We start from the raw sequence: 20596 nt of genomic DNA on the forward strand, positions 1-20596 counted from the left end.
TGTTTCGTTTAGAATATTTTTTTTCTTGTTTTCCTCCTCTTAAAAACTATGTGTGTGTTATGGTCGGGTGCGTGTTATAGAGCGAAAAATACGGTAATGGGGGTGTGAAGGGACTGAAGCAAGACCAAATCAAGTTGTTATATGGTTTCGAAAACCACCCTGCTGAATGCATCCGCAGGCAATATGAGTGCAATACAGCTGATTTTTAAAGTGGGTCGCCTTGCCTATGCAGGCAGTGTGAGAGTAGCATACTGGTGATCTTTGGACCAGGTGAGGACCATGCTAACAGATTTCAAACCAATTTAGCAACAGATGGAGCAGCAAGAGAACAATGTGGACCCTGCAGCAGAGGAAAGAAGGTGAAGTTGTCTCCAGCAACAATTCCCATCATCCCTGACCACCGATCATGGTGGCTGGGTCTGATGGGAGTTGGAGTCCAACCACATCTGGAGGTCTATAAGTCCCCCACCCCTGCTCTAATATTCCTAAACACAACATCTCACTCACCAGCTTTCATCTCTTGATGTTCCTAGAGGGCTGTATCCGACAAGGACAATGTCATGTTGTTTGCAAAATTCTAAAAGTTTGGGCTGGGTGAAATATGGGTGGCATTCAATCTGCAGAGACAGAATGCAGAAGGCTGGGTTAATGACAAAATGTCCCATCAAGAAACCTTGTTCACAAAGTCAACATGTAAATGCCTGTAATTCCCCCCTGGGGAATGATTTTCAGTGGGGAAAACTGCTGGAGGCGAAACAGGCCCTTCTCCCCTCATTTCCACACAACCATTTCAACCTGCCTGGATAACTAAACTCTTGACTAGAGCTCACCATGCTGTGTGATGAAGCCATCCTGCTATAGCAAGGACGGGGAACCTCTGGCCCTCCAGGTGTTGTGGGGCTACAACTCCCATCATCCCTGATTAACGGTCATAATGGCCAACAAGCATGACCACCGATCAGGGATGATGGGAGTTGTAGTTCCACAACATCTGGAGGGTCAGAGGTCCCCAATCCCTGCCTTATATCTTTGCCACAAATACAGTCCCATTATAAAGCTGTGAAAGGTTTGGGGATAAAATTCTAAGGAAGGAGGGAGAAAACTGGCTTCTCTCAGGGTTCTGCAAACTTTTGTTGACCCCGGGAACCATCTACATGGGCCAATGTTTCATAGATTTAAAAGTATCTATTCCATGGAGCGGTCCCAATTTATCCCAGGACTGATTTATTGTTTGTGAAGTTTATTGCAAGGCTGGTCCCAGTAAAGCACAGCTTCTAGCCCATGTGAATCCTCCTTTGCTCAAACTGGAGCCTCTGGAAGTGGGGATGAGAAAAGGCTTCAATAAGGCTAGCTTATTCAACTGTAAGCTTATGTTGGTGGAACACACTGACCTCATCCAGTTGCCAAGAAAACTGTGTTCCAGCCCTCTCTCTCATTCTCTCAGTGGGTTTTGTCAAAAAAGTGCAGAGTGCTCAGAAATCCATTGTCTCCTAGATTATTCTTTTATAATCGGATCCACAATCTGCTTTTTTTGATGACACAGCTTTTGTAGCTCCAGAATGTCTCGTGTACAGTTCTTATTCAACAAGAAATGGAGCCAAATGTACAAAGGAGTGGGCTGCAATGATTTACTGTCCTCCATTTTAAGGTGTCTTCTGCTTAGAGGGATCTCCAATTCAAGTCCAGTTTAAAGAAAAAGATCACTAAGATGGGAGAACAGGATGGGCCTGGACGTTGCCCATCCATAGAGAGCACCTCAGAGGCAAACTGAGCAGGTCACCTGGTCACAGTGACTCTCGGTACGTTGGCTGGGTGAGTTTGTATACACAGTGGTAAACATGTAGTTGGGGAAGTCCATCCATGATTGGCTATGACCACTGTGGACATTTGGTACTTGGTGGATTGACCAACCTTGAGTGCAGCCCTCAGGTTAGCCACCCCTGTCCTAAAGACCGGCTGATTGACACATAGCCCTGTTGCTGCCTGCAGTTTTCACTCTTGTGCCAGCCAGTTCAGGTCTTTTAGCTCTCATTTCCCCCATATCTTCTCCCTTCATGCAGTTACCAAGTAGTTGCTCTTCCCACTTCTTTCTCCCACATAAAGATATTGTGCTTTTGTGCTCGAAACAGACAGGTTAGGCTAAGCGTCATATAGGATTGCCTCACTGCAGTTTATGAGTCCATGGAAAATGAACTGAGATTTAAAAATTATGATCATCCTTCTAGCCTCTTTCCTTCCTCCGATCTTTTCCAAAGAGCTGATGGCAATTCACAATATCAGTCATCATGTTATCCTTATTATTGTAATGGCATGTCAAATATTTTCACTGATGAATATAGGGACAAGTTAGGGAATACATAGTTTGTGGGGAAGGGGAGAGAGAGGACTGGAGGTGCATGATTTGTGTGATATGGATTTGGTGTAAAATGAGTGGGGGTGGGGAGAGAAAAATAAGTAAGGGTGTCTGAATGAATGAAGGTCTACCGTGCCACAAGTGGGAATCAAAGGTGGGCTGAAGGCTGCCACACTCAGATCCTATTTGTGAGCTTCCCATAGGGATCTGATTGTGAGAACAAGATGCTATACTAGGTGGGCTCTCATAGAGTCATATAATTGTAGAATTGGATAAGACATGCAACATATTTAGGTAGAGAAAGATGAGTGGAAGAAGAGACATGAGTGCATTTGTGAGAGAGGGGGAAGAACTCTTGGGTAAGATGTATTTTAGTTTTTTTTGGTGGGGGGATATGATTATAGGAGGAAGGAGAGGTGCTGAACGTGAGCCCAATGCTACTCTTGTTGCCCAAAGGGCCCAACAGCAATCTGATACTGGCCTTGCATCTTTATGATCTGAAGTGGGGCAGGTTTAAGATCATTATGCACCATGTCTGAAATTACTTAACCACTCATACACTCAGCCATCTGAAGCTATGAATATGCTCACCACTGGGTAGTTCCCTCAGCATAAGACCATATGAAGAGCCTGGCCCATCTGGTGCAGCCTCCTGTCCTCACAATGCCCAACCAGATGCCTGTGGGAAACCTGAAAGCAGGACCTGAGCATAAAAGCGCACTCTCCTCCTCTGGTTTGCAGTGGCTGGTATTCAGGAGCATTACTGCCTCTGACTCTGGAAGCAGAGCACAGCCGTCATGGCGCAGCTGCAAGATCATAAGAATGGTCCATACAAGATGCTTTGGTACTCTGATACGTCACCCAAGTACCAAAGGCATACAGTGCATGTCAGATGATGTGAAAGCAACAAGATGCATGCTCATGTCACTGCATCACCTGCACATCTCCATTACCTGGTTGCTGACAGGCTTGTGCTTGAGTCCCGGTTTGTTGAGGATCATCTCCAGCTGCCTACGGTTGAAGTTGGACACCCCAATGGACTTCATTAGCCCTGCGTCTTTACATGCTTCCAAAGCCTGTTGGGATAAAGCAGGCAAAACTGTGGGAAGGCAGCCGAGTCAAAGATTTATAGCAATTCCCCAAGGAGGGAGGGAAGGAGGGAGGGGACTCAGTAGCAACTAAGTGAGGAAAGAGCCAGGATGTAGAGGAGGACAGGAGAAGGCCAAGAAGCTTCCGCAGGGGGCAGACTTTGCTGAAGAAATAGCCTTTGATCAAGAACTTAAATAAGGAAAGACTAGGAAGTGATTTACCTCCACAGCAGAAAAGGGAAAGGGGGAAAGGAAGAAGGAAAAAACTAATAGGCAGAACAGTGAGATAGAGTGTTGAAGGGAAGGTCAGATGAGAGAGGGGAGATAAGGCCCTAAATCTGAGGTAGTCTTCATGGAGCCACAATTCTCCAAAGCAAAGCTAGCTTGGGAGCACTGTGAGGAAGTACAGCAGTGTCAAAATCCAGACCTACTCGACATTGTTCAGCAGCCTCAGGCCAGAAAAATGAAGATAAAGGTAACCAGCTAAGCTGTCCAGGATCTCTGATGGAGGAAGGGGCGTGAGGTCTGCCCACACCTGGCCTTAGGAGATGCAAAGATGATGGTCCCACGGCAGCTTCAGATCTACTCACCTCCCAAGTGGCACATAGGTCTGTCTCATGGTACATCCATTTCCCATTTTCATCCTTTGGGTAGAAGCGCTCTCCAGGCTGAGGGGGAAAGCACACACAAAAATATGTTTGTGGAAGAGAAATCCACAATGCATAAGTATTCTGTTTTTTTACCTTCCAGGGGAGAGGCAGTGGGTACCTTGGAAAGACAGAAAAGTATGTGTAGAAGCAGGTGGTAAGTGATTAAAAGGATGTCACATAGAGGAGGGAGAAAGGTTGTTTTCTGCTGCTCCAGAGAAGCGGACACGGAGCAATGGATCCAAACTACAAGAAAGAAGATTCCACCTAAACATTAGGAAGAACTTCCTGACAGTAAGAGCTGTTTGACAGTGGAATTTGCTGCCAAGGAGTGTGGTGGAGTCTCCTTCTTTGGAGGTCTTTAAGCAGAGGCTTGACAACCATATGTCAGGAGTGCTCTGATGGTGTTTCCTGCTTGGCAGGGGGTTGGACTCGATGGCCCTTGTGGTCTCTTCCAGCTCTATGATTCTATGATTCTATGATTAAATTGGAAAGAAAGCACATATAAGAAGAAATGTGTACTTAGGTTAACAGAAAATGGACATGGAGGCTGGGCTTTATCATCTGAAGGTGAAATGTACCTCTATTGCTTGAACACATGTACCAAATTTCATTCTGAAATTCCAGTGGTCTTCAGAGATCTCACATTACAAAACAAACTGCCTTTTGCAAGTTTGCTTCCTTGATTCCCAAGACGGGGCTTGGGCTTCAAGTGACATCTGATTTATTTTAACAAGTTACACTCTGCCTTTTGATCAAAATTATATCCAAAGCAATTTACAATACAATACATTAAAACAACACACACACAAAATAACAATAATAACAGCAACATCCTTTTTCTGGCCAGCAGCCAATGCCTGCATGCCTTTCTCTCTATGCTCATTCACACATTACTCTGAACCCATGTACAATCATGCTGGTTTCTCTGTTATCCCACCTACACACATACACCTGGTTGTTTACTACATAGCAGCCAGGGAGGTGATTTTCAGCAGGAAACCAACACACACCCTGATCTGCACTGGGTGTAGGGCATTGAACTGGGATTTTCTATGAAAAGAAAAGTGTCAGCATGAAGCCTGCTTTTTAAAAAGAGCAAATTTAGTAATGTGTAGCTCGGCCCTTAGAAATGACTGTTGGAGCGTTGTGGGATTTGCGGGAGGAGAGGAAAAGGACTGGAAAAAATTCCACGGAGTTGTCAAGATCTGAGGGTACAAACATCAAAGAATCATCTGCCTAAAGGAATTCCTGTTTGCCTCCCCTCATACCCTGCTTGTATGTTTGCAAGGAATGCATATTCTACACAGAAGCTGTATGTCTCCAGTCCTTGCTTGCCAACACTACAGACAGAATGTTGAATGAGCAGGTCGTTAAACCAAAGGTCTCGCTTTGCTTGGCCAATTAAAAAATTCATGGCAAATTTATGTTTTTATAAATTAGTGTGTGCAACTTACCCTATATGCAAATCTGCCTCCGTGTGTGTGTGAGTGAGTGAGTGAGAGAGAGAGAGAGAGAGAGAGATGCATTTTGGGTGGTGAGGCAGTGGCCTTTCTACCTGTAAATGTGAAGTTTACTCCAGGTATTCTTCCTAGTTCAGACTGGAACACACTAACACACTAGGAGGAGCTCTAACACAACTTTTCTCTTTACCTTAAAAGCCATCGGCAGCTCAATGATGTAGAGATCAACGTAGTCAAGCTGCAAGGTCTTCAATGTCTTCTCCAGAGTTGGACGCACCAGCTCTGGTGGGTGGCATGTGTTCCACAGCTTGAGGGAGAAGAGGAAGAAAACATAAATAAATGCGATAGAACCTTCACCGCAAGAGAACAATTATAAATAGCAAGGTTACAACAAAAACCATTCTTTCATGGAATTCTCCATGAACAATAATTGCAACAGCAGTGAGGAGTGCTTGAAGTCAGATGATCCATTTTTCCTTTGCTTGAGCTCAGGATCCCTGCTGAAAGATGGCTTAATGTCAGCTATCCATGGTGACTGCCTGCTCTTGGCAAGGATTGGCTGCACTTGGGAGTTCCCAATTGGAGAGCACACGTTAAGTATCCTGATTGTTCCTTTGAACCCATGACTTTATCTGCGTGATCTCATATATGAAGGGACAGCTCTGGAGATAATTGCCTCATAGCCAAAATTAGACCTGCTGGGCCAAACTAAATCCCAACACTGATGTATCTAACAAAAGGAATTTTAGGTCACGAGAGTGTTTGCCATAGTAAATTGTTAGCCTTTATGGTGCCACAAAACTCTTTGTTCTTCTTTCATGGCAGTCCAGAAGTAGCCACTTCAACAGAAGTAAACTGTACTGCTGCAATCCTACACCCAGTTACCTGAGAGTAAATCCCATCTAACTAAATGAGGCTTACTTCTGAGGAGTTATGGATATGGTTCTGCTGCAGGAATAGGACCCAGTTCTTGGCTTCATTTGATCATTTTCAAAGTGTGCATGAATAGCAGCTCCAGAAAACAAAAACAAAAACCCTTTCTAGGAAAGGCTATGAACTCTGGGTTATTCTTTGCATTGTAAATATTAGCTTCTTGTTTCATAATGGGTCTTCTCTCTTCCCAACTCTTTTTTTACTATTTGTGTTCAAGAGGATCTTCTCAGTGCACATAGCAGTCATGTGTCAATAAGTGAGAGCACCACGTACCTGCCAAATTATACTTTTGTCCCAGGACATCACTTTCTCTGCAAACATTGCTTTCAACTTAATGAAATAGAAGAACTATTGGGGTGGGGGTGGGGAGGAGCAGCCAAACAACCAAAATTTCTGGCAGTGTAGGAACATGGGGGGTGAGGTGGGGGTTGGACCTTCAAGTTCTTTGCATGCAAAAAAATAAAATAAAATAATGCTTTGCTTTGAGAACTGTGCCAGAATACAGATGCTGTGCTTTCAGTCAGCAAATAATTTTTGATTGTGCACAATTATCCTGGCACTTGCGAGTTTGGAATAATTTCTGATGAGTCAGTTGCCAAACTTCAGCTCAACCTTCTTCAAGCTGCCACACTGCAGATGTTGTTGGACTACAACTCCCTTCATCCTCAGCCACTGGCCCAACTGAGTGAGGGTGATGGGAGCTGGAGTCCAAACCTTCTGGAGGGCAAGGCATTATTGAAAGCTGCTTTAGAATTTCTACAGATTTCAGAGATCTAGCTGTTTTGAGTAAAGATAGTTAGAACTGGATTATTAAGTGCCCTTTGTCCTGCTTATCATCAAAACCTAAGAATTTTAAACAAAACGCTTCCATAAATAGATGGTAACAATAGTAATTATGCAGAAGGAAAAGGAACAATCATATTATCTAGAAATATTCCAACAAACCAACACACCTGTCACTTATAATAGATTGTACAGTGGAACCTTGGTTCTCGAATGGCTCAGTTGACAAACAAATCGGCTCCCAAATGCCAAAAATCTGGAAGTAAGTGATCCGGTTTTCGAACATTTTCCGGAAGCCGAACGTCCGATGCAGCTATCGGCTATTGTTTCCGGGGTGCCTGCGCCAATCAGAAGCCATGCCTTGGTTTTCTAACATTTCGGGACTCAAATGGATTAAGTTCGAGAACCAAGGTTCCACTGTATTAGACCAATAATCAGCAACTTAATATATCCCTTTCCACATCCACACAATGCATTTAAAGCACTCTTACCCCACTTTCTGACTTAACATACTATAGAGCGCTGACCTCACAGAGCTAAAATTTCCAGCACTTTTAACAAAGTTCAGTTCCCAGGATTCTCCATGAATGTTGAGATGATATAAGGTGGGGTTTTTTAATGTATCATGTGGGCATAGCCAATGGTATCTCAAGGAAAATTCTCTACCAGTTTTTTAAACTCAAGATTTTTCTTGTATGATCTGATAAGGGATCTAATAAGGTCCCTGATAAGGGACCCATTACAGTAAGATTTTATTACTTTGGAGGACTTTCCAGTGTTTTGTTATGACAGTGCTTGCAGCTGTTAATGGTGGTGCTAGATATTTTGTGACGATCCTTTCCTTTCCTGTACAAGTTTCCAAATGCTGCCGAGTTAGGCAACTCTACAGTTGATACTTGTGTCACTTTGGTGGAGAATCTGCAGCTGCAGTGAAGACGATTGCCCCACAGTATCTATGGAGCAGAATGAAAGCAAATTTTCATCAAGAACTGTGCCTCATGGCTTATGCCCCAATGGGCAGAAATATCTCTCTCTGCCTAGATTCTGGAATCTGGCAAGCAGAATGGTCTGCACAACAGGCATAGGCAAACTCGGCCCTCCAGATGTTTTGGGACTACAACTCCCATCATCCCTAGCTAACAGGACCAGTGGCCAGGGATGATGGGAATTGTAGTCTCAAAACATCTGGAGGGCCAAGTTTGCCTATGCCTGGTCTGCAAGGTCTCAGATGAACTAAGGCAATGTTACCAGTGTGAAGAATATGCAAGATTTGTTACTCTCAGCTGGCTAGCAGCATTAGGTGGACCCAGTGGTCAATCTGGATGCCCTATTTGAATGTCATGCTTCTTATCATCTATTTATTGTTATTTATTATGACATTTCTATCCCACCTTTCCTCTAAGGAGCTCAAGGCTGCATACACTGTTCTTCTCCGCTTCTGATTTTAATCTCACAACAACCCTTTGAGGTAGGCTCAGGGTTAGGGTTAGGGTTAGGTAGCCCAAGGTCATTCCTGTGTGCTTCATGGTTGAGTGGAGATTTGAACCCTGGTCTCCTAGTCCAGCTCTCTGACCATTACAACCACACGGTCATATAAAAATGTAGCCACATTGTGACTTGGACAGTTTTTGACCATTTTCTCATGTTAGGAATTCTATAGCTCTCTCTTTCTCATTAGGCACCAACCAGCCACTCAGGAATTGTGAAATAACACTTCATCGGTGGCTTTGAGACCAACTTCTCCATCATTCAAGAGGTTTACTTGACTGGAGATTAATGCTTAAAGATTGCTGTCTAGATTTCAGCGGCCTCCTCTTCCTTTTAAAAAATATAAAAATCAAGACTTAGACACAAGAAATTAGCCATTTCCTGCCGTCTGACACAGATCAGTTAGCAGCTTCAGAGACAGAGCCTCAGCCTAAGGGATTCTGGCTTTTATTTTCAGCCCTTCCCTCCCTGAAAGTCAGTTGCTTAATGTGGCAATCTCAAGGGTAATTGGAACCACATTTATACCAACCATTCTTCCCTTTCAGAAGTCCTTGGGATTCTTAGGGAGCCTCCCCACCCCACTTTTCCTACTCTGCAGCTCGCCTCCCAAACTACATTGTCATGGGTCTGAATTTAAAAAATAAAAAGTAGCATGAAACAGGAACAGCTGGAATATTCCCTTTAGGTTAGTAAACAGCAGTGGAGATAATAGAGACAAGGCTTTAGCAATGCTCTTAACCAGTGGTTTTCAACCAGTGTGCCGTGGAAGCCTAGGGTACCTTGAATGATGGCCAGGGGTACCACAGGCAACACCGGCCTCTGTCCCTTTTTCCTCCCATCCAGTTTTTTTTTGCTTCCCATCCAGATGGATGCTTGGGCACAACCTGGTGCATAACTAATGGTGAACTTGTAAGAGAGAGCCAGGAAACATTCAAAAACATTGCTGGGTTAGGCAAAGGGGTGAGGGAAGGACAGATGTGCAACAGAGGAAATGGCACTTTTGCAACATCTTTGTTTACGATACACTGGCAAGAATACAGAAAACCAAACAGTTCTATTTAGATAGCAGTAGGCTTGTAGGAGAGCCAGTGTGGTGTAGTGGTTAAGAGCAGTAGATTCGTAATCTGGTGAACCGGGTTCGCTTCCCCACTCCTCCACATGCAGCTGTTGGGTGACCTTGGGCCAGTCACACTTCTCTGAAGCCTCTCAGCCCCACTCACCTCACAGAGTGTTTGTTGTGGGGGAGGAAGGGAAAGGAGAATGTTAGCGGCTTTGAGACTCCTTCGGATAGTGATAAAGCGGGATATCAAATCCGAAACTCTTCTTCTCTTCTCGTGTCTCTGCCTCCCAAAGGCTTGTACAGATGTTTATTGCAGCATCCCTGGCTATAAGCTCCACAGGCGAATGGTCCTCTGAGAGGTACCTCTCTTTGGGGCAGAGGGGTCAGCTCAGAGACTGGGGGTGGCAGCAGTAGCTGCCTGGAGGACTCCCAATGAGAGGGAAGAGGAGAGGAGGCTGAGGTTAGAATCATAGAATCATAGAATCATAGAGTTGGAAGAGACCACAAGGGCCATCGAGTCCAACCCCCTGCCAAGCAGGAAACACCATCAGAGCACTCCTGACATATGGTTGTCAAGCCTCTGCTTAAAGACCTCCAAAGAAGGAGACTCCACCACACTCCTTGGCAGCAAATTCCACTGTCGAACAGCTCTTACTGTCAGGAAGTTCTTCCTAATGTTTAGGTGGAATCTTCTTTCTTGTAGTTTGGATCCATTGCTCCGTGTCCGCTTCTCTGGAGCAGCAGAAAACAACCTTTCTCCCTCCTCTACACAAGGGAGGGTGTTCAAAAAAGGGTGAGAGGCTGCCAGCTCTGCAGGCAAGGGGTGACATAACTGGGCTCCTGAGCCCCACAGGGGTGCCACAGAAAGAATGTAGTTGGTCAAGGGAACTGTGGACTCAAAAAGGTTGAAAACCTCTGCCCTTCACTGTTCAGCCACACAGGGTCTTTTTGCTAGGGGACCTTGTGGAGTTGGCCTTAAATAAGAAGTCGAAAATGTTAGGCATGGGATCCAAATGTAGCCCTCCATTCCTTTCTCTCTGGGCCTGGGGGCTGTTCCCATGCCATGCTCCTCACTGCCCCTGTTCTGTGCCCTGTTGTTGTTGTTTAGTCGTGTCCGACTCTTCGTGACCCCATGGACCAGAGCACTCCTGTCTTCCACTGCCTCCCGCAGTTTGGTCAAAATCATGCTGGTAGCTTCGAGAACACTGTCCAACCATCTCGTCCTCTGTCGTCCCCTTCTCCTTGTGCCCTCAATCTTTCCCAACATCACGGTCTTTTCCAGGGAGTCTTCTCTTTTCATGAGGTGGCCAAAGTATTGGAGCCTCAGCTTCAGGATCTGTCCTTCCAGTGAGCACTCAGGGCTGATTTCCTTCAGAATGGATAGGTTTGATCTTCTTGCAGTCCATGGGACTCTCAAGAGTCTTCTCCAGCACCATAATTCAAAAGCATCAATTCTTCGGCGATCAGCCTTCTTTATGGTCCAGCTCTCACTTCCATACATCACTACTGGGAAAACCATAGCTTTAACTATACGGACCTTTGTTGGCAAAGCGATGTCTCTGCTTTTTAAGATGCTGTCTAGGTCTGCCATCGCCTTTCTCCTAAGGAGCAGGCGTCTTTTAATTTTGTGACTGCTGTCACCATCTGTAGTGATCATGGAGCCCAATAAAGTAAAATCTCTCACTGCCTCCATTTCTTCCCCTTCTTCTGTGCCCTACCTGAGTGCATTTGCCTGGCTGGAATATGTCATTGAACTGTGATCATGCCTCTTGCTTACCTAGATGCTTACATTTTTTTTGTCTTTTTTATATTTTTATATTTTATATATTATTATTTTGTTGTTGTGAACGACTCCGAAATCTATGGATGAAGGGCAATATACAAATTTAATAATAATAATAAATAGATGGAGGATGAAAGTGTGTGCATATGTTGAAGCCTCTAAGTTATGTGTGTACAAAACTATAAATAGTATAGTCTCAACATTCCCCCACGGTGAGCAAGTCTCGCAGGTGAGCATGCTACACCTTGTCTTTAAAAGCTTGGCAGATGGGGTGTGTCAAGTTGGACATCTCTGTTGCTTCTGTCCAGTTCTGAACCTCTTGCCCTTCTCTTGAATTCTTGAATCATGACTTCTAAGCCTTTTGTCTGCTCCTGAATCTGTATCATTATTTGCCCCAAGAAATATCTCTATCTTACTTACAAGTAAGAGCCTCTGCTTGCATGTTTTGGGGGCAGGAGCTGGGACATCCCAATGGCTTAACAGGTATCCGTGCCATTTCTGACTGTGGAGATAGAATAGCCTTATCCTCCATGAATTTGTCTAATCTCATCATCTGTACATGTAATTTGAACCATAACATTATTTGCTGAAATGCTTCTTCTATGATATGCTGAGGCAAAGGTACTTAGGAAATACCGTATTTTTTGCTCCATAGGACACACTTTTTTATTCTTAAAAAGTAAGGGGAAATGTCTCTGCATCCTATGGAGCGAATGTGTGGTCCCTGGAGTCAAATTGCCGGAGTGTGGCACGCTCTTGGACTGCTCTTTGGTGGTGGTGGTGGAGCCGCGCTCGTCTGCCGGCAGCCTCGGCTTCCCCCTGCAGCCCCGGGAAGCTTTGGAGCAACGGGAAGGCTGTGCGCCCATGCCCCACACTCCTGGGCTGCTGAATGGGGGTGGGGGGTGCTGCTCTGCCAGCAGCCTGCCCTTCCCCTCAAGGTTTGGAGCAGTGGGCAGGCTGTTAACCAATTAACCAACTCTTCCAAACAAGAACTTAGTATTTTTATTACGAAATGTGTACTCTTCTGTGACCTACGGAACAGCTCTGTGTGCTTTAACAATAAGGAAATTCTGTGTAGCAAAAAAAGAGGAAAGGATCAGTGTAGTGAGACCAGGAGATTCTTTAAAATCCTAAGTGGGTCTATTATCTTTGATTGCACTGGGATTTTTTATTATTATTACGTATATTGTTTTATATTATTGTAATTTTCAATATGGAAATTTTAAGAGGAAACTTGTCAAGGCCAATGGCAATGACGTTAAGTTGCTGAAGAGCAGAATCTGAAGAAAGGCTTCTCATATCATTACAATATCTTTCTTGAGGGGTGGAGACAGTAAATATATATATATATATATATATATATATATATATATATATATATTCTTTTTAAAACTACATATAAAGCATTTGTGAGAAATGACCCTTGACACCAGTCCATCAGCCAAGCAAATAATTAATGATGGCACAGAGAGCAAGGAGAGGTTTTCTTAGGAGATCGGGACTGTCCGTGACACCGTGAGAAGCCGGGATGGCTAAAGGATTTTCGGGACTGTCCCAGGAATTTCGGGATAGTTGGAGAGTGTGGCTTGTAGCTCCTTCCAATGCTGCTTGCACCACACACAATTTTCCTTTGATTCCTTACCTGCCAAAACCTCCCACATTTCACCTTTGACTTGAAGAAAACAAAATGCAGGTTAAGGCCAACGACATGTGTTCCTGACACTCCCCACCCTCACCAATAATTAGGGTTTCTTACCTTGCCACAATAAAAGATGTCTTCACGCTTGACCTTTCCTTCAGAGATCTTCTCCCGGATGGCCTGTCCCACTTCATGTTCGTTGTAATACACAAAAGCACCGTCAATGTGGCGGTAACCTGCATCAATGGCGGTTTTCACAGATTCGGCACAAGTGCCTTTGGGGGTCTGCCAATCAGGAGAGAGAAGTGGGGGGGGGAGTTTTATTTTTGTATTTATACCTCCTTTCAACCTCCACAGCCGCCTGCCCCCTGCAAAAGAATGGCTAAAGCCACAAAAGGAACAAGTCACGGAAATGAACTTAGGATACCAATCAAGCCACATTTAAATGCAAGCCTGCTAAAAACAAAAAAAAGAGCATATTGAAATATAGCTCCAGAAGCTTTACAGAACAGAAGTTTGGAGAACTTATATCTGGCCTATATGTTTATTACTTTATATTCTACTTTTCCTCCAAGGAACTTAAGCAGATGTAGATGGTGCTTCGCTTCCTCATTTCATGCTCACCACAACTCTGCAAGATAGTTTAGGTTGAGAGAAGGTGACCGGCCTGAAGTGTAGGTGGGTTCCCACAAGGCAGGACACAGTGATAACAGCATGGACCTTTATTGAACATGTAGTTATGTAAACTGGGAAACAGAAGCTAAGCAACTACGTATCCCACAATTGCCAGTATAGTGGTACCTTGGAAGCCGAACGGAATCTGTTCCAGAAGTTCGTTTGACTTCCAAAACATTCAGAAAGCAAGGCACGGCTTCTGATTGGCTACATGAAGCTCCTGCAGCCAATCGGAAGCCACACCGCACGTTCGGGTTCCAAAAGAACGTTCACAAACTGGAACACTCACTTCCAGGTTTGCGGCGTTTGGGAGTCAAAATGTCCGAGTGACAAAGTGTTTGGCTTCCAAGGTACGACTGTAGTTGGGGCTGGGTTTGTTTGTTTTGTTTTGTTTAGTTTAGTTTATTTGATTGTCCTGTGAAAGGGAAAATCCAAATTAAAGAGGGTGGGGGGAAATGTATTGGTATTTTGATGCCAACGATCCAGCATTCACCTTAAGCATGTTTCAATCTGCAGACATCCTGTGTTTATCATCATCTCATTTTCCCTTAACATTCTAGCCTGATTAACAGCTCTGGAGAAACTCAAAGGCTTGCTCACTATTTTGTGACATTTTCACTGGAATCCTCCACACCACAACCAGCAGGAACCACTATAGCTATCAATGAGTTTTACAGTGAAATCCTATAATGTCTCCTCCTTAAAGTGTTACTTGGAAATTATTATTATCAATAACTATTATTACTATTATTCCACCACATTTATAAATGAAGTTTATAGAAGGTGAACTTTCTTTATTCTTAATTAGAATAATGACAATTGATTAATGAATGGTTTTAAAGTGTGCCTTTAAAGTAGGCTACACCACCTCAATAAAATACAGACATTAAAATCCAAGATTTAAAATAGCAATAAACACACTTAACATTCAAATGCATCAGTAGAGAAGACAGTTCTCAAACACCGTCATAACACCCAAATGCAGACTGGAATAAATAAATGGGCAAACCACTTAACACCAGAACCAAAATCTGAGGGGTATAAGAGCAGGTCACAGAAAGTGCCTAAAGCGTTTTGAGATGTTACAGACGAGGCAGCTCAGGTTTTATTTTTTAGCAGAACTCTGAAGATGCAAGTTACACGAGGGAGCATTCCCAGAATTTCCATCTGGCAAAAGGTGAGATGTTGTATTTCCTAGAAAACACCAAAGCTCCAGAACACACTCAGCTTTTAAGGAGAGGGAGGGAATAATAATGCTGGCAGCCTTCCTTAAGTAATGTAGGCATCAAGAAACGAGCAAAAATAAATCTAAGGAAAGAAGGAACTCAGAAACAGCAGATAAAAGAGAAGTGGTAACTGGGGTGATGAGTATATGATATAAAACATCTATCTAGGACACACATTGCTGTGCCTTCCAAGATGGCGTCTTCCTTCAGAGCTAGGATGCAGCCCAGTGGTGCCCCTTAAGGTAGGAAACATATGAACCTGGATTATATTGAGTTTATTACATTGATACACTGTTCTCCCACCAAGGTGACTGAGGCATTGTCTATGGTTCTCTTCCTGCCCCAATGTAACCCTCACAACCGCCTTGTGAGGTAGCTTAGGTGGAGATATAATGTCTGGACCAAGGTCACACAGCAAGCTTCATGGCTGAGTGGGAATTTGAACCCGCTTCCGCCCACTCTCACTGCTCCACTGAAATGGCTTCACAGTTTTCTGAGACTGACCATTGGTCGGCCAGGCATAGCGGCTGACTTGCTCTGATTGGCTGTGGCTCTCCAGGGTCTCAAGAGAGAACTTTGCTAAGTATCTGCTGACTCTTGAACCTTCCATATGCAATGTTCCCATTCTATGGCCCCTTCTGTTGGGAAGGGGCCACGTCACCCCAAAATTAAAAGTGGTACTCAGGGGAAGAGTTCTCTGGGTCAAAGGTCAATCTAGGTAGGGGTGGTCCAGGAGGGTCTATGAGTGGAGCTCAGAGCAAATGCTATCTGTTCATACCAGAGATGGGGAATCTTTGGTGAAGCTGGTGATCCACAGCTTGCATCATCTGACTATTGGGCTCTGCTGCCTTGGGCTGATGGGAGTTGGCATCCAAAAACAGCCTTTAGGAGAAGTGACATAGCTCCACGGAAGAGCATCCGCTTTGCACACAGAAGGTCCCAGGTAAAAATCTGTGAATCTCCAGGAAAGGCCGGGAAAGACCCCCATCTGAAATCCTGAGAGCCAGTATAGACCAGTGTTTCCCAAATTTGGGTCTCCAGCTGTTTTTGGACTACAACTCCCATCACCCCTAGCTAACAGGTCAGGGATTATGGGAACTGTAGTCCAAAAACAGCTGGAGACCCAAGTTTGGGAACTCCTGGGGTGCCAAATTAGATGGCCCAGTGGTCTGATTGAGTATATGGCAACTTCCTTCCTAACCTTGCCTTTCTGATCCGAAAACAGAAACAAAAGAAGAAACCCAGACAGGCCTTTATAGCTTTAAAAACTAACCATAGGAAAAGAACACAATGCATCTTGTCTTCTGTCCAGCGCTATGATTGGGTGAACAGAGAAAAGGGCTGTTTCCTTTGGTGAATGAGCAGCACCAGCATGTAGATTTTGAACCATGTGCACCTTGATTATTCCCATAATATCAACTTAGTTTGCATAACCAAAGATATAGTGCCATCCAGTTATGTGGCTTTGTAGAATTTGGCTAAGGCAAAGTAAGCCTTTGGCTGTTGTTGTTGGCTAAGTGCGACATGGCTATTTCCCTGAGACTTGTACAAAATTGCAGGGTCGGCGGTTCCAAGGACTGTCTGTAACTTTTCAGAAAGGATATACCAATTTAAAAGAGAGATACCGTATTTTTTGCTCCATAAGAAGCATTGTTTTTCTTCCTAAAAAGTAAGGGGAAATGTCTTTGCATCTTATGGTGCGAATGTGTGGTCCCTGGAGCCAAATTGCCTAGGGGCAAAAAGCAGATCATGCTCTTCTTTTCTTTTCTTTTCTTTTCTTTTCTTTTCTTTTCTTTTCTTTTCTTTTCTTTTCTTGAAAGAGGGGAGTGAGTGTTGAAACAAAGCTGCTGATCATTTGCGGGGAGAGAGATAAGGGACTCTAGAGATAAAGGAGGTTGCCTGGGAGGGGGGGAGGTAAAGATAGCAAACTTGCAAAGGGGGGGAAACAGGAAGACTAAAGCAATAAGGAGAGAAATTAGAAGAAAAGGAGGAGCAAAAAACTGCTCCAGCTAAGGAAAAGACAGTAAGGCAAACAAGAGGGAAGGGAGTGGTGGGATCCGAAGAGAGATAAGGGACGCTAGCGGAGGCTGCCTGGGAGAGGGAGGTAAAAGCCCATGGATCCTCAGGATTTTTACATTGAGTCACCCCAAATTCACCATCAGATCACATAGCATGTCCATGGCTACAGCCTGCACCAAAAAAATCACACATCCACTGTTTCCTGGGGCTGCAATGGTGCAAAAATGAGGTTACAAAGCACGGATCCACATGGATCCTCAGGATTTTTGCACTGGGTCACCCCAAATTCACCATCAGATCCTCCTCCAAAAACTAGGTGCGTCTTATGGAGCAAAAAATACGGTATACTGATTTAAACCCCAACCCCATCACATGCAGCCTTCCTTTTGAAGGTCTGCAGGTTACTGCTGCAAAACCCAGTCTTCTAGAGAGAAAATTAAGGGGGGAAAGGGCACTCCTCGTTTTGTACTTCAAAGACTTGCTGACAGCTTGGATGTACAGAGCACTCTAAATCTGAAACATTTTGGAGCCTGTATGTGTCCAAATTGATTAAAAGCAAACAAAAACTGGAAATATTTCTGGATGTAATTTTTCTATTGTTTTCTATAACTGAGTGGCAGACCATCTGCTTTGTACGCAGGAGGTTCCCACTTCAAACCTCAGCACCTCCCAGTAGGGCTGGAAGAGACTCTCATCATCTGAAACCCTGGAAAGCTGCTGCCTGTCAAAGTGCACAGTCAGTTTTGGGTTTGGGAAACCCATTCCTTCATTAGCAGGCAATATTGAGCTAGATGGAGCAAAGGCCTGATTTGGTGTTAGGCAACTTCCTAGTTTCCGATTCTTATTTGGATCCAGTAGCTCTCTTCCTAAGTTTTCGTGCCAAAACTGTGGCAGGTCCACCATGTCGCAATTGTACATGGAAAGGGTCGTTCCGTCCTGCTTAAGGGCAGAACAACTAATGCACCTAAAGATAAGGGAATGCGCACGTGTGACAATGACACCAATTATCCGTTGTGCACATGGGTTTAATTGTTTGGTTACTTAATGGCACCAATTAGCCAGTTTAAAATTGACCATTTTAAGCTGTGGATCTGAAGGTTTTGGCGTTCTCTGGGAAACATTCTCTTAAAAGTGTGACTCCTTAAATAGAAGGGGAAATGTTATTTTGCAACATTTTCCCACTCTATAATCCTGTTCTTTCCAACCTCACAGTTTATAGCTTATTGCCAACATTTCTTTCATGAAAGAAGTTGCCTTTGCCTTTTTTATTCTTCTAATACCCCACCTGAAGCCATAAGCCCTTGACTTTGAGGCCTAACAGCTGGGGCTGATTAGCACAAAATGATGCCCAGATCCCCAAAAACCTCCTGAGATTCCAAGTTAGACTTTCATCCCCCTTCATTTCTTACAGTTATAAATGCTTTGATCTCCTTCCTGAGCAAATACCAGAGGACTGGTGGGTTTTGTTTTGTTTTGTTAGCAGTTCTGTGAGTATATCTGGTGAAGTAGGGTGGAAATATGGACAAAAGAAAATGCCCAACCCTTGGAACGCGTGCATCTTTTCAGATGATGGGGAGGAAGTGAAGGCAGATCAAACACACACTTTAAAATACATGGAACACAGGAAATACAGAAGCAATAAAGCGGTATATACAGCAAGTTATAATAAGCCTCTTCCAGTAGAGATGGGTGAATATGGCAATTTCAGTTTCTCAGTTATACATTCTTAAATTTGGTTTCCACATTTCCACATCAGTTCCGGGTTTTTTAAGCCATTGGTATTTTAGTGCACATTTCTCCTAACATATATATGTTTGTATGCAATTGCAGAAGAAGAGGAGGAGAAGGAGGAGGAGTTTGGATTTGATATCCCGCTTTATCACTACCCGAAGGAGTCTCAAAGCGGCTAACAATCTCATTTCCCCTCCTCCCTCACAACAAACGCTCTATGAGGTAAGTGAGGCTGAGAGACTTCAGAGAAGTGTGACTAGCCCAAGGTCACCCAGCAGCTGCATGTGGAGGAGCAGGGAATCAAACCCGGTTCACCAGATTATGAGTCCCCCGCTCTTAACCACTACACCACACTGGCAAAGCACTTTCCCCTAATATAATGCATTTTCCCATGTTGTGTATTTGTGTATATGTATTTTTATGCACACTTTATCCCAGCATATACATTTGTGTACACACTACTTGGCTGAAAAACTGTCTTGGAAAATTCAGAGAACTGTACATTTTAAAGGACCTAACTTTGCATCTAAAACACACGTATACTACTTTAAAACAGGCACGGCTTGCCCCAAAAGAATTCTGGGAACTGTAGATTTTTTTAAGTGTGCTGAGAGTGGTTAGGAGACTCTCATAGTCCCCTGCACCCTTAACAAACTAGTTGACGTGACCAATCTTTCAGAGTTTGTCCCGAAAGAGAAGAGAAGAAGTCAGAGAGGAGGTGAGTGGGCAGGATGTCAAAAGCCTCCTGAAATTTTCTCTGAAGTAATTGAATCAATAATCCCTTTTTTATAAAATAAAAAAATAAAAATGTCTTGGATCATCAGTCTTGAATAATGAACTACCTGAAGTCCAGATGTTATGTCAGTGTTTCTTAAATAATTACTTTTCACTAAAACAAGGCATTTGAATTCAAATCAGGCGGGAGTTCCCTACCTGTGACCCTCAATAAAACTGCACTGAAGCTGCAAATACTGTATTTTTCCACCTATAAAATGCCTCCATGTATAAGACGCCCCCTATTGTTGTGGCAACAACCAATGGCCAGTCCACCCTCGGCAATATCCATGTATAATATTTTTGACATTATTTTTTAGGGGGGGAACCTAGTCTTATACATGGGAAAATACGGTATATTCTACATGCCATGCTAAGCAAGCAATATTGAGAAAACTAGCTGAACCAAGTCCCTTCCCTATTCAAAATCTGTTTTGACTCTTCCAGAGATAAGAATGCAGCAAGTGAAACGCAAATGAACGAATATCTCAAATATTGATTAAAAAAAATACTGAGCTTAAAAGAGGGAAAAGGTAGCTGAAGAATGCAAAACTCCAAGGCCTTACCGTTAAGGCCTGTAGTTTTTGCATGTTTATAAAGCTTTGTAGAAGGCTAAAATGCCACGTTTTAGCCACAATGGCTGTTCAACAGTGGGGGTAGGAGACGATATGCCTCTGAATACCGGTTGCTGAAATCCATAGGAAGGGAGAGTGCTGTAGTGCTCAGGAGGCCTCACTTCAAATATGGCAAATTTCCTTTCCCCCTCCCCCCCTTTGAAAATATTGAGTATCTCAGTCTTCAATACCACATTGCAAATCTCATTAAAAACAGTTGCATGGTCTTTGAACCTGAACGAGACAGGAATTTTAATTTCAGAAATAAGTTTTCGCCATGTGCAGTTGTGCCAAAGACCACAATTCACTTGCCAGGGAGA

General features: G+C 43.8%; 1 protein-coding gene across 1 annotated transcript in view; it reads right to left on the reverse strand.

Moving 5' to 3' along the window:
* AKR1D1 (aldo-keto reductase family 1 member D1) overlaps positions 1 to 20596 on the reverse strand; it is a 37582-nt gene that overhangs the window by 4890 nt on the left and 12096 nt on the right. The window contains exons 2-6 of the mRNA XM_081024066.1: positions 13355 to 13522; positions 5742 to 5858; positions 4032 to 4109; positions 3307 to 3429; positions 508 to 617 (exon numbers count right to left, since the gene is read on the reverse strand). Of these exons, the coding sequence (XP_080880192.1) occupies positions 508 to 617; positions 3307 to 3429; positions 4032 to 4109; positions 5742 to 5858; positions 13355 to 13522 (596 nt within the window). The remainder of the gene's footprint in view (positions 1 to 507; positions 618 to 3306; positions 3430 to 4031; positions 4110 to 5741; positions 5859 to 13354; positions 13523 to 20596) is intronic.

The sequence above is a fragment of the Podarcis pityusensis genome (assembly GCF_964106645.2).
Source record: "Podarcis pityusensis genome assembly, chromosome: 10".
Classification (NCBI taxonomy): Eukaryota; Metazoa; Chordata; class Lepidosauria; order Squamata; family Lacertidae; genus Podarcis; species Podarcis pityusensis.